The following is a 13506-nucleotide window of genomic DNA, read 5'->3' as shown; positions in this document are numbered from 1 at the left end:
ATTCAGACTTAAGCGCAAAAATCAGTTTTACTCACACACGATGTCCTTGGTCATCACAGGGCATGATGGCTCACTCGGCTCCCCAAATCCAGCCTTGTTCTCAGCAGTGACTCTGAACTCATACTCAACTCCCTCGCTCAGGCCTTGCACCTTGAAGCGCAGGTCAGGGATCGTCCGCTTACAGGCTCTCACCCATCTCATTCCTCTCCTCTCTTTCCTCTCTACACAATATCCTCTGATGTCACTTCCACCATCCTGGACTGGTCTCTTCCAAGAAATGGTGACAGCATTCCTAGTCACGTTGTCAATCTCTGGAGTTGAGGGTGGTCCTGGTGGGCCTGGGTAAAGACAAAATACGAGCACATGTTGTTCAGTTGAATGATAAATTAGTATTTTCATTATCCTGTGGTTATATGGTAATTTGCAATTATCATTTTAAGATAGTATACAAACTGTAATTATATATAAGCCATATAAACTTACGGAAACTGTCAACCATTTTGACTGGACCAGACTGGCTTGAGTCTCCAGTGCCATACTGGTTTATAGCAGACACTTTGAAGACGTACTCATTGCCCTTGATAAGTTTGTTGGCTACACATCTGCAGTCCATGACATTGTCAGCAAGCTTGGTCCACTGCAGACGGCTGGTCTCTCTCTTCTCAACAATATAGGACTTGATACTGCAGCCTCCATCCTCCTCTGGAGGAAGCCAGGTCAGAGTGCACTTCTCAGCGGAAATGTTACTGGCTTCAATGGGGCCTGGAGGTCCAGGCACGTCCAGGACCTTCACCTTTACATGTTCTTCCTTAATGCCGAAGGGGTTGCTGGCGGTGATGGTGTATTCTCCTGTGTTCTTCCGGCTTGCGTACTTAATGGACAGAATAGAGGAAGTGGGGGTGCTGGTAATGGTGACTATGTCAGAGGTCTTGAACTCGCGGCCTCCCTTGGACCAGACAGCAGTGGGTGGAGGTTTGCCGACGATCTTGGAGGCTGAGATCACAATGGTATCTCCAGCTCTGACTGATACACCGTCCTTCATGTCAGGGTCAATAGTGATGGTTGGTGGTTCTGCAGAGAAGAGGTAAGAAAGTTGCATTTCAATTGTCAACAGACACTCACAAGTTAGTTTTACCTAACAAACTATATGAATCACTTTTCAGCTTACCATACTCATCCTTGCAGGTAAGAAGATCAGTAGACTCTGAAGGAACACTGATTGCACCAGCAGCGTTCCTGGCCCTGACCCTGAATTGATACTGAGATCCCTCAGACAGGTCACTGATGGTAAAGGCACAGCCCTGGATGTTGACATGATTGGCCTTCATCCATGCTTTGCCCCCAGATTCCAGCTTCTCCACCATGTAGCCAGTCAACTTGTAGCCACCGTCATATTTGGGAGCAGTCCAAATCAAAGTAACTGTGCTCCTGGTGACATTAATCACTTCAGGCTTGCCAGGAGGATCTAACAGAACATGGAGTAAATAAGTTGAAAAAATGCAAAACACTAGACATGCCTAAAAAAACAGTATTGACATTTTTCCATTCAAGTATTTATTGTTGATATAAAAAAATGGAACAAAGGAGTAAACTCACCAATAGGATCCAGAGCAACCACAGCCTCAGTGGCCCTGCTTGCCTTTCCCAGGCCGGCCACGTTCATGGCCATCACTCTGAACTCATATTCTAGCCCCTCTATCAGCCCAGTGACTCTGCACTCCTTCACTCTGAGAGGAGTCTTTGTGGCCCGTTTCCACATCAGACTGTTCCTCTCCTTAAACTCCACATGATATCCTACAGAAAACACAATTTTGTTAGCCATGATGTCTTAGCTGTGATGATTGCTTGTCATTGATAGACTACAAAATGATATCCATCACAGCCTATTACCGGTAATTGTGGAGCCACCGGTGTCCTTTGGATCAGCCCATGTCAAGATGGCTGACTCATGGCGGATGCTCATGATTTCTGGAGGAGCAGGTGCATCGGGCACATCTGAAATAGCAAAAAAGGTGGGGTGGGGTGGAAGGATTAGAAAAAAAGATATGAAAAAAAAACAAACCCCAGTTACAAAAGTGTTTGATCACAGTTTGTCTCAATATTGTTTATTGATTCTAGACCAGATGTCATTGTTTCTCGACATGATGCAACATTTATTTAATTATCATTAGAAAAGAGTGAGAAACTCACCAAATGGATGTTGTGCAATTACTGGGTCAGACCTCAGATACTCTCCAACCCCATACTTGTTCTCAGCGAAAACTCTAAAGATGTACTCTACTCCATCATGGAGCCTGATCACCCTCATGGTATTCTTCTGGAGAGCTGAAGCCACAGTGGCCCACTTATTGTCTGTTGTCCTTCTCTTTTCCACAATGTAGTTAGACACTTCTGCACCGCCATCATCTTTGGGTGGTGCCCACTCGAGAGTGATACCATCAGCAGTGATCTCGTCAAACTTAATTGGTCCGGTGCAAATGCCAGGCTTGCCGACCACCTTCAACTGCAAATTGCATTCCTTGGAGCCAGCATTGTTCCTGACATTGATGGTGTAGGTGCCAGCATCTCCTCTATGGCAGTCTCTGATCAGCAGAGTGGTGATGCCCTGAGATGCCTCCACGCACATCCGGCCGGTGTCTCCGAGGCCCAAATCACCCTTCTTCCAGGTGGCAGTGGGGTAGGGCACTCCCGTAATAGGGATGTTAATACGCATGGTGCTTCCTTCCTTCACCACACAGCAGCCGTCGAGTAGACTGCTCAGGTTGCAGTCAGGTAGCACTAAAATCCAAAGGTTTTATAATTTTCAGAATATAGTTATATATATAGTATATTTTTATGTTTTAGCAAAACAACAGACTGTAATTAACAACACGTGGTATTATAGCTTACCAAACTGGTCCTTGGCAACAACAGTGAGCTCGGTGGGTGGCCCCTCTCCAGACACATTGAGTGCTTTGACTTTAAACAAGTACTCCTTTCCCTTGGTCAGCTCGCTAATAGTGTGTGAGTTTTTCTTGCCCTTCATGATCTCCTTCCACTTTTCCTCGCCTTCACTCTGTTCTAGAATGTAAGCCGTGATGTAGCTTCCACCATCGCTGATAGGCTTCTTCCAGCCCAGGGTGATCGAGTCCTTGGTGGTTTTCTGAGCTTTGAAGTCTGTCACCGGACCAGGTTGTTCTGAAGAGGAAGGAGAGCTGGGTTAAGATGGATCATGGGGTTTGTGATAAAAACAAAATGTGTTTGATGTAGATGAAGTTGTACAGTTTAAGGACAATCTTTGTTTATTTGTAGAAGAAGTGTTTTTGTGCTTCTGTAGTTTACAGGAATCTACTGCACCGTGTCAAAAAACCTAATTAACAAAATCATGACTTGTGGCCACCTGAAGCTCGCACGCTGCCAGCGGTCTCACAGCCCTCTCCAATGCCATATATGTTTTCTGCCAGCACTCTGAAGCAGTAGGCCTGTCCACCCTCCAGGTTGGGGACTCTGAACGAGATCTTGTGACACTCTGTGGCCACACAGGTCCAGGCCTTCCTCTCTGCCAGACGCTTCTCTACAATGTAGCTCTTCACCGGGCTACCGCCATCAATCATTGGGGCCTCCCAGGAGATAAAGGCATGGTTTCTGGAGGTCTCCTTCACGATAAGGTTCACAGGTGGTCCAGGAGAGTCTATGTAGGAGGAGGAACATTTTAGACAAATATAACCATTGTTTCAACAACAGTATTTGAAAGTGCTTAACATTATTAAAGGGACTAGCTGCAATGAATGATACTAAAGCAATAAAACTTCTCATAAAGGTTAAAAAGATTTGTTTTCTTTCCACCTGTAACAAAACAAACCCAGAGTCACTGGAATGTTTACTCCTTTTCACTTTCCTGGTTACGTTTCTTATGTCTTAAATTCTTACCACGGACTTTGACCACAATGGTGTAACTCTTGGAGCCACTGCTGTTTTCCAGTGTCAGGACGTATTTGCCGGCATCGTATCTGTTAATGTCCTCAATCATCAGCAAGGTGTCCCAGTCTGATGTCTTGATCAACAGTCCCTGTCTATCCTTCAGGTTAGCGTCAACTTTAGTCCATGTCACCTTTGGAGCCGGACGCCCTCTCAGTGGAACGTAGAGCCTCATGGTAACACCAGCTCGAAGAACCAAAGCCTTTCTCAGATCAGCATCCAACTCAGCTTCAGGTGCAACTAGAGAAAGCAGAAAATAACTTTTATAATTAAAAACGTTAGCTAGCATCTGGCTTACAAGTAAGTGTTCATCTTACAATGAATACACAAACTCTTTTACTGATGATTGTGAGGAGTTTGTTTTCTTTTTTTCTTGGGACTGGAGAGGAGAGGTACGTGATAGGTATCTATGTTTGCTCTGTTACCACCATATGACTCTCATATAAATACTTGATTCACAGGACCTCATGCTCAGAGATTATTTTTCGAAATAAAGTGGTATAATAAACAGTTGATGAACTTACTGAGGATGTCCTTGGCCATGTGGTTACCAGGGACCTCGCTGGGCTCACTGTAGCCAATCTTGTTGACAGCGATAACTCTGAACTGGTACTCTGTGTTGTCCATCAGGCCTGTCACCAGGAATTTAGTGGCCTGGAGCTTTTTCGGGACATTGCATTTGGTCCAGTCCTCAGCCTCCACTCTCTTGCACTCCACCAGGTAGCCAATGATCTCACAGCCACCGTCGTATGCAGGTTTGGTCCAGCTGAGGCTGATGGAGCTCTTGGTGGAGTCTACCACCTTGGGGAAGGCAGGTGGACCGGGAGGATCTGTAGAATTATAATCCCACATTTGTTAATTATTTATAGGAATATAAATACATTGATAATTTGATAAAGTTGTAATTATCTGTCTAAAATGTTTCATAGGGCCGATACTCACAGACAGGATCGACAGCCAGTGCAGCATTGGAAGCATCACTGGGTTTGCCAGGACCGGCCTTGTTGATGGCAATGACTCTGAACTCGTATTCTGAGCCTTCTGTCAGCTGAGCAGCCTTGATGGTCCTGTCGATGACGGGCCGGCGGTTGACCTTAGCCCAGGTCAGTTCTGTAGCCTCACGTTTCTCCATCATGTAGCCCAGGATGGGAGCCTTGCCATCGTTAGCTGGAGCCTTCCAGCTGACTGTCATGGAGTCTTTGGTAATGTTAGTGATGACTGGTGGCTCGCAGGGACCAGGAACATCTGAAGGGAAAATTCCCATTAGTGTTTGACTGTCAATCATTTCAGTAAATATTTTTCTTTTACTCCATATCCAGTGCCCATTATAGGAAGTGCAGCACAAAAGGCTTCATCTTTAATGGTGTGAACATACCGTATGGATTCTTGACCATGACAGCGTCAGTCATGTTGGGGTCTCCCACACCATACTGGTTCTCAGCACTGACTCTGAACTGGTACTCATGTCCTTCGATGAGTTTCTCTACTGAGCAGTCGGTGATGTGTCCGTGGATATTGGAGGTGACCAGTGCCCAATTGGCCCTGCTGGTCTCACGTTTCTCAATGATGTAGTTAGTGATTTCAGAGCCACCATCTGCAACTGGGGGCTCCCATCGCATCTTAACACGGTCAGCAAACACTTTAGTAATTTTCACAGAGGCTGGAGGCCCTGGTTTGTCTGCAGGGAAACATAGGGAGGTGAACCTCTCAGCTAATCTTGTTTAGACAATATTTTTCAAAGAAGTGATAATAAATAAAACTTACCGAGAACCTTGAGCTTTATGGTGGCATACTTGGAGCCATTGATGTTCTCTGCGGTGATACTGTAGTCTCCAGACTCCTTCCTGGTCACTGAGTAGAGCTCCAGCAGGTGAACATGTTTCTTCTGGGTCATCTTCATTCCCTCAGTGAGGACCAGTGGAACTCCATTTTTCTTCCAGCCCACTTTGGGCAGCGGTTTGCCGAATACTTCAGCATCCAGGGAGATGTTCTCTCCAGCCTTTACCACAATCAAGTTCTTCATGTTGACACCCAGCTCCACACGAGGAGGAACTGCCCAGGACGAGAAGAAAAATAATCATCAATACTTGTCAATAACCTAATTTGCCAGACAAACATTTCTTTGTGTTGTGTGGAGTTGTACCGTTCTCTGCAATGACAGAGATTGGGTCAGACAGCTCTGATGGCAGGCTTATGTTGATGGCGGTCTTGGCAATGACTCTAAACTGGTACTGTTGACCCTCCTCCAGGCCGGTCACCACGTAGTTCTCTGTCTGGATGTTGATGCAGTTTGCATTACAGCGAATCCACTTGTCCTCTGGAAGTTTTGTGTATTCCATGTAGTAGCCAATCAGCTTGCTGCCGCCATCATGCTTGGGTCGGGTCCAAACCAATGACACAGAGTTTTTGGTCACATCCATGGGCTCGGGTTTACCTGGTAGGTCTGGATTGAAGATACAAAGGTTTGTAGAATCAGTTATTGTGTCTGATATTGAGTGTTGAGTGTGAACATGCAGCAAAATGGCTTCAAGCGGATCATTCAATAAAAAGTCTTTACTTCATTTCAGTTGTTAGGATTGTAACCTCAGAATCTTAATTTCCCCACACAGTCATTAGTTTGTTTTGCCATAATGATCCATAAGAGTTAGAATTTGTAAAGTGCCTTGGTTTTTATCTTATCTATCTTTCATTAAACAAATGACAAGAAAATGAGGTTGTCATCTGAACGACTTTCCGTACCAACAGCACTCCTGGTGGTGATGAAGTCAGTCTGTTTGCAAGGTTTGCCCTGTCCAGCCATGTTAAGTGCTGACACCCTAAACGTGTATTCCAGGCCCTCGATCAGGTTGGTGCAGGTGTACTGGGTGGCTTTGACCATAGATTCATTCGCCTTCACCCACAGAAGGCTGTTCCTCTCCTTCTTTTCAATGCAGTATCCGGTGATGGGGCTGCCACCATCGCTGCTGGGATGCTCCCATGACAGGATGACAGATTCCTTGCAGACCTTGTTAATCTGCAGGTTTTTGGGCTCACTGGGAGGATCTATAATGGAAAACAACCATTAGGACATAGTATGATCTCTGTAAAACTGTTTATCAGTGATGGAGCCAATAAAGCAAAATTCAGACTCACCAAATGGATGTCTGGCGATCATCCTCTCAGAATAAATGGGCTCGGAGACGCCGAACCTGTTCTCAGCACGGACTCGGAAGCTGTACTCTTTGCCAGTGGTCAGTTTTGTTATTCTGAATTTGGTTTTAGTGCAGGATGTGGACACGGTGATCCAGTCACCCTCGCTGACGTCACACTTCTCTACAATGTAGTTGGTGATGTTGCTGCCGCCGTCCTCTTGTGGGGAATTCCACAGCAGTGTGCAGGCATCAATGTCCTTTTCTGTGATCTCCAGAGGAGCTTCAGGAGGTCCAGGAATATCTGCAGACACACACGTCATTAATGATGACAACAATAGAAGAACACGTGTAATCAATCTATTATTCATCATTCACATTTGAGGTTTGATCTGTATCTTTTCAGTTTGAAACTACAGTGCATGTATTTCAAACTGACCCATAACGATGACTTTGAGGATGTGGTTGATCCTGGCGGTGCTGTTCTCAGCTGACAGGCTGAAGTAGCCACTGTCGTTTCTTCTCACGTTTTTGATGATTAGCGTGCAGGTTGTCAGCGTCTTTACAATCGACAGTCGGTCAGAGGTCAGCACATCCTCGTTGCCCTGCTTCCACTTGCAGACAGGAGCAGGTTTACCTGCTACTATGGCCTCAATCACCATCTTGGATCCAGCTTTGACGGTCACAGTATCGGGCAAGATTATCTTAGGAGCCACTGGAGGAAGGAGAACAAACAACATTTTAAGGATAATGAGATGATTTGAACTTATACATTTATATTTCTGTGATTATAAGAGTTTGGGTCTGTTGACTCACTGAGCTGCTCCTTGATCTCAAACATTCCCTCTGCCTCTCTTGCCAGACTGACTCCCACTGAGTTTCTGGCTGCCACTCTGAACTTGTACTTCTTTCCTTCCTTGATACCAACCACCACAATGGTCAGGTCTTTGACCACAGAATACGGCGTCCACTTGTCTTCTGGTGCACCCTCTTCTTGGTAGTCCACCACATAACCGTTGATCTTGGCTCCACCATCTCTGAGTGGCTTCAGCCAGCCAAGTGTGGCACTGTTCTTAGTGATCTCCAACACGTCCATCTTCTTCGGAGGGTCAGGTTCACCTGGATGCAACACAGCAGATGCTTATAAGAAAAGACAGAGGAAAATCTAAAGAGGAAAAGGAACACATGGTCTATGGTTATACTCACTGATGGGATCAACTGCCAGGTAGGACTTAGGTGAGTCCTGAGGAACACCAATGCCGTACTTGTTGCAGGCCATGACTCTAAAGTAGTACTCGATTCCAGGTGTCATGTTGGTCACCTTGAAGCTTGTCTTCTTCAGGACCTCTGTGCACTTGGTCCATGTCTTCCTGTCCACCTCTCGTTTCTCCACAATGTAGTTAATAATGGTACTGCCACCGTCATTCTCTGGTGGCAACCAGGACAGTTGAGCTGTTGTCTTGGTGATGTCAGTTGCCCCTAGGTCGCCAACAGGACCAGGGGTGTCTGCAGAGAAGTAATTTAAGAGTGACTTTGATTGTATACAAATTTTCCAGTATATTGGTTAATTTGGTTAAAAATGTATCATCATTTTTTCAGTTTCTCACCAAGCACTTTGACACGAACGAAGACAGCTTTCTCTCCCGCTGAGTTGGACAGAGTTAGTGAGTATCTCCCAGAATCCTCTCTGGTGCTTTCGGGAATTACCAGAAAGGACATGGTGTCAACCTGGTCCACGTGGCCACGACGGGTCACATTGTCCACACCGATGCGCTTCCAGGTAACCTTGGGGGCAGGTCTTCCTCTGATTACAGCAAACAGCCTGATTGGACATCCAGCTCTAACTGCCAGACCCTTTCTCAGACTAGCATCCAGCTCGATCTCTGGAGCCTCTGTGGCCATGAAAAGAATTCATATTAAAATCATTAACTTCAACTTCCTTGTCCCAGGGGGAAAATAAATACATTAAAATATATAAATACATGAGTACAACAAATAACAACAGAAAACTGAGATCTTGTAAAACCATCACTAAAACCAAAGATAAGACCAACATCAGCCGTCGGGAGTGAAAAGGAAAGTTCTAATCAACTAAGTCATCTAAGTATCATTAACAGTAACTGAGGCACAGTTAGCTCTAGTAACCATGTTTTCCCTTAGTTCCAAGTCGGTTTGGATAAAAGCATCTGCCAAAGGAAATATGGAAGTTCATTCTTACCAAGGATCTCTTTGGGGGAGACGGCCTCCTTCAAGTAGGCATGGCGTCCCCAGCCCATCTGGTTTTTGGCAGACACCTTGAATTCGTACTCCTGTTTTTCATCCAGCTGACCAATGGTGAACTCTGTGAGTACCAATGGGCCACGTGTGTCAATTCTCTTCCAGCCCTCTGTGGGCTTTTCAGGGTCTGCCTCGCTCTTCAGCCTCAAGTCCAAGCTGTAGCCAATTATTGGGGCACCACCATCGTACACAGGTTTGGACCAGGCTAGTGTGATAGAGGTCTTGGTGCTGTCACCCACCTTCAGGCCTGCAGGGGGGCCAGGGGGCTCTGCAGGGAGAGAGTAAAAAAGGTCAACAAAAATAATGAAGCATAAGAAGACAGGAAAAATGTATCATGTAAAATACTTAGATCACTGAAAGAACATGTGTTCTGGCTTGAGTACATTCTGAAGAAATTGTTTGGAGGGTAAAACTGAGCCGTGACAGCGACTGTAAACTCACCAATGGGATCTTTGGCTGCAACGGGTCTGCAGGGTTTGCTGGGCTCGCCAAGACCAACCTCATTCTCAGCCTTCACCCTGAACTGGTACTCGTGGTTGAGAATCAAGTTGGTGACTTTCATGCGCCTCTCAGAGATAGGGCTTTTGGTGCATGGCACCCAGCGGACAGCCCTCTTCTCTTTCCTCTCCAGGATGTAACCAGTGATTGACTTTCCTCCATCGCTCTCAGGAGGAGCCCACACCACTGTCATCTCGTCTTTACTCACCTGCATTACAGAAATATTAGCAGTGTGAGAAACTGAGAAACCTGTTTTCATATCTAGGTCACCCATGGATGGAAAATCTAATTTTACCCACCTTGGTGACCTCTGGGGCCTCAGGGGGCCCAGGTTTGTTGAACTGAGTCTTGACAGTGACAGGCTTGCTCTCCATGGCAGGGCCGGTTCCCATCTTGTTCTCAGCCCTCACTCTGAAGATGTACTCATTGCCCTCCACGAGACGAGTGACATTGCAGTACGGCGTAACCACAGAGGATGAGTATGTTGACCAAACCATCCTCCTGGTCTCACATTTCTCCAGGATGTAGCTATCCACCTCACAACCTCCATCATCCTCTGGAGCATCCCACACCACTCTGCACTTGTCAGCACTTAGGCCTGTAACCCTCAGGTTCCTTACAGGTCCGGGGACATCCAGGACATTAACGTTGGCGTATGCTGTGAAGGTGCCTGCCGAGTTAGTGGCAGTGATGATATATTTTCCTGTGTCAGTGCGTCTGGACTTGGTCATGAGGAACTTGGAGTAGTCGGGCCCAGTCTCATAGCTGATTCTAGGGTTGTCTCCAACAGCCTTGTCTTTCGTCCATTTGACCTCAGGCTGGGGTTTTCCTCTCAGCCCAGCCTCCATCCTGACCGACTCTCCAACCATCACTGTCAGAGTTCCAGCCAGCTTCAGGTCAATGACAGGCTTCTGGATCTCTTCCCTAACCACAATATTAGGAAGTCCCACCCAGGTACTTTCACCTCCCTCATTAACAGTCTGCACCCTGGATAAGAGAATATAAGAATTATTATTTTAAAAACATTTACATTAGACAGGTAAACATTCAAGGAGGCACCCTGCAAAACTACAGTATGAACGCAGCAACATACCTGAAAGTGTACGTCTTATTCTCTACACACTGGTCAGCCAGGAAGAAGGTATTGGTGAGAGTGCCAGTGCTGAGTTTCTCCCACTCCTCAGCATCTTTGACTTTGCACTCCAGGTTGTAGGAGAGATTGGGGCTTCCACCATCATAGTCAGGCTTCCTCCATCTCAGATTGACGTAGTTCTTACCAATGTCGGTGGCTCTGAAGTTCTCAGGCTCTCCAGGCTTTTCAATGGGGTCAATGGCCAGGAGAGGGGTCTTGGTCTCAACAGTTGGACCGGGTCCTAACTTGTTCTCCGCACAGACACGGAACAGGTACTCATGGCCCTCCATCAGTTTTGCCTTGATCTTGCGATTTCTGCAGTTGGAGGAGATCATAGACCACATGCTAATGCTAGGCTCACGGCATTCCACAATGTAGTTGGTGATCTCAGATCCACCATTGTCTTGAGGGGTCTCCCAGTTGATCATGCATGAGTCCTTGGTTGCATAGGTAATGTGCAGGTTCTGACAGTGGCTGGGTCTGTCGAGCACATTGACTGTGATTGCGCAGGAGGCCTCCCCGCCTACATTTGAAGCCTTAAGGACGTATTTGCCATGGTCAGCTCTTGTGGCCTCCTTAATCTTCAGGTGGACCAAGGGGAAGTTCTGAGTGATGGTGACACGTTTGTTGTTCTCCAGAACTGTCTCCTCCTTTGACCAAATTACCTCAGGGTCAGGACGGGCCCTAATGTAACCAATGATGTTGATGTTGTGTCCGGCACGCACAATGACACGCTCTCTGCAGGAGGCCTCCATCTCTATCTCTGGTGGGATGAGGATATCCTGTGTAGTGATGGATTCTGGGATTTCTCTGGGCTCTCCATCTCCAATCATGTTTGAGGCACAAACTCTGAATCTGTAGGTCACGCCCTCTTCCAGTCCCTTCACGCTATAGGCACACTGCTTGACAAAGTCTTCCAGGTTCACTTTTTTCCATTCGTCAGTATCTGCTTTCTTCATTTCCACATTGTAGCCCAGGATGGGGCTGCCGCCGTCTTTATTGGGTTTGGTCCAGACCAGGTCTGCAGTGGTTTTGCTGTAATCTTTAACTCTGGGGTTCACAGGGGGACTGGGGACGGTGATAGGCCTGCAGGGCTTGCACGGGTCAGAGATGGGGGAGGGTCCACTGTAGCCAGCGATATTCTCAGCAAACACTCTAAACTCGTACTCATTGCCCTCAAACAGACCCAGGACTCTGTACCTCAGGTCTTTGCAAGGTGTCTTATTGACACGGATCCATTTTCCTCCCTTGTGTCTGCGCTCAATTATGTAGCCATTGATCTGGCTGCCGCCATCAGACAGGGGCATGGTCCAGCCAACTGTGACAGCATCCTCTGAAATGTCAGAGGTCTGTGGCTTACCAGGCTGACTAGGTGGCATGAAGGAGTGCTCAGCAACAGTGGGTTTGGTCTCCAGAGGAGCACCAATTCCCATCTTGTTCTCAGCACGAATGCGAACAACATATTCCGCTCCCTTCTGTAGGCGGGTTATCCTGAGCTGGGTAGCGAGGCTTCCTGAGATTACACCTCCCCAAGTCTCCTTGCTCGACTCCCTCTTCTCCACAATGTAGTTGGTGACAGGGCTACCGCCATCATCCTTGGGAGGGCGCCATTCAATCGTCATTGAGTCAGGAGTGACCTCCAGGATGTTGGCAGGTCCAATGGGAGCAGCTGGAACATCCAGGACAGTGACGTTTAAGGCCACTGTCTTTGTTCCAGCTGGGTTGGACACAGTAAGCAGGTAAGTGCCAGTGTGGTTCCTTGTGCACTCATTGATGCTGAGCACAGTGGAGAAGTTGTCAGTGTCTATCTTGATGTTGCCCTGGGTGGTGATCTCCTCTCCTTCAATGGTCCACTTGGCAGTGGGAACAGGGATTCCTCTCATGATAGCTGGCAGCCTAATGGTGGTGCCGGCCTTCACAATGATGCCTTCAGTGAGCTTAACGTCCACCTCAACGATTGGAGGCACTGTGGACAAACAGAGCTGGTCATGCTTTGCATTTATTAATTTAAGGCACATTTTGCATTTAGTTTGCTGATGTGGACTATAACAAGAGCTTACATGTCAACTAAGGTAAAACTCTTAATTTATAAAATAAATATATTTGAGCAGAATCTAATTAAGAGTGTTGAGATTCCATCCTGTATCTCACCCAGTCTCTCCTGGCAGAGGATGGGCACGGTGGTGTCGGGTCTGCTCAGGCCAATGGCATTCTCTGCCCTCACTCTGAAGCGGTAGGTCTTTCCTTCCTCCAGGCCAGTCACATGACTCTCAGGGATGCTGACAATCTTCCATTCATCCCACTCCTTCTCTCCCTCCTCCTGATACTCCACCAGGAAGCCTGTTATCTCACTTCCTCCATTGCGGTCAGGCCAGTTCCAGACCAACCACACCTCAGTCTTGTCCACGTTGTCATGGTGCAGGTCTTTGGGAGGACCAGGAGGGACTGAAACAGATATTTAGATGTGTACTCAATAACTTTGACTTTTCTTTGTGTAATTGTTTTTCCTTGTTA

At 46.9% G+C, this 13506-nt stretch overlaps 1 protein-coding gene across 1 annotated transcript in view; it reads right to left on the bottom strand.

Annotated features, from left to right (window-relative positions):
- Window positions 1–13506, bottom strand: part of ttn.2 (titin, tandem duplicate 2) — a 183126-nt gene that overhangs the window by 44771 nt on the left and 124849 nt on the right. Inside the window, exons 187-211 of the mRNA XM_069532618.1 lie at window positions 13144–13437; window positions 10954–12958; window positions 10160–10847; window positions 9804–10068; window positions 9304–9630; window positions 8693–8977; window positions 8292–8591; window positions 7902–8204; window positions 7525–7800; window positions 7090–7389; window positions 6697–6999; window positions 6101–6400; window positions 5722–6009; window positions 5333–5635; window positions 4900–5202; window positions 4482–4787; window positions 3910–4197; window positions 3380–3670; window positions 2890–3177; window positions 2191–2778; window positions 1891–1995; window positions 1597–1794; window positions 1169–1465; window positions 484–1071; window positions 36–338 (exon numbers count right to left, since the gene is read on the bottom strand). Coding sequence (XP_069388719.1) covers window positions 36–338; window positions 484–1071; window positions 1169–1465; window positions 1597–1794; window positions 1891–1995; window positions 2191–2778; window positions 2890–3177; window positions 3380–3670; window positions 3910–4197; window positions 4482–4787; window positions 4900–5202; window positions 5333–5635; window positions 5722–6009; window positions 6101–6400; window positions 6697–6999; window positions 7090–7389; window positions 7525–7800; window positions 7902–8204; window positions 8292–8591; window positions 8693–8977; window positions 9304–9630; window positions 9804–10068; window positions 10160–10847; window positions 10954–12958; window positions 13144–13437 — 9792 coding nt within the window. The remainder of the gene's footprint in view (window positions 1–35; window positions 339–483; window positions 1072–1168; window positions 1466–1596; window positions 1795–1890; window positions 1996–2190; window positions 2779–2889; window positions 3178–3379; window positions 3671–3909; window positions 4198–4481; window positions 4788–4899; window positions 5203–5332; window positions 5636–5721; window positions 6010–6100; window positions 6401–6696; window positions 7000–7089; window positions 7390–7524; window positions 7801–7901; window positions 8205–8291; window positions 8592–8692; window positions 8978–9303; window positions 9631–9803; window positions 10069–10159; window positions 10848–10953; window positions 12959–13143; window positions 13438–13506) is intronic.

Source organism: Paralichthys olivaceus, chromosome 10, assembly GCF_024713975.1.
Source record: "Paralichthys olivaceus isolate ysfri-2021 chromosome 10, ASM2471397v2, whole genome shotgun sequence".
Taxonomy (NCBI): Eukaryota; Metazoa; Chordata; class Actinopteri; order Pleuronectiformes; family Paralichthyidae; genus Paralichthys; species Paralichthys olivaceus.
This window is presented reverse-complemented; position numbering and strand designations above follow the sequence as displayed.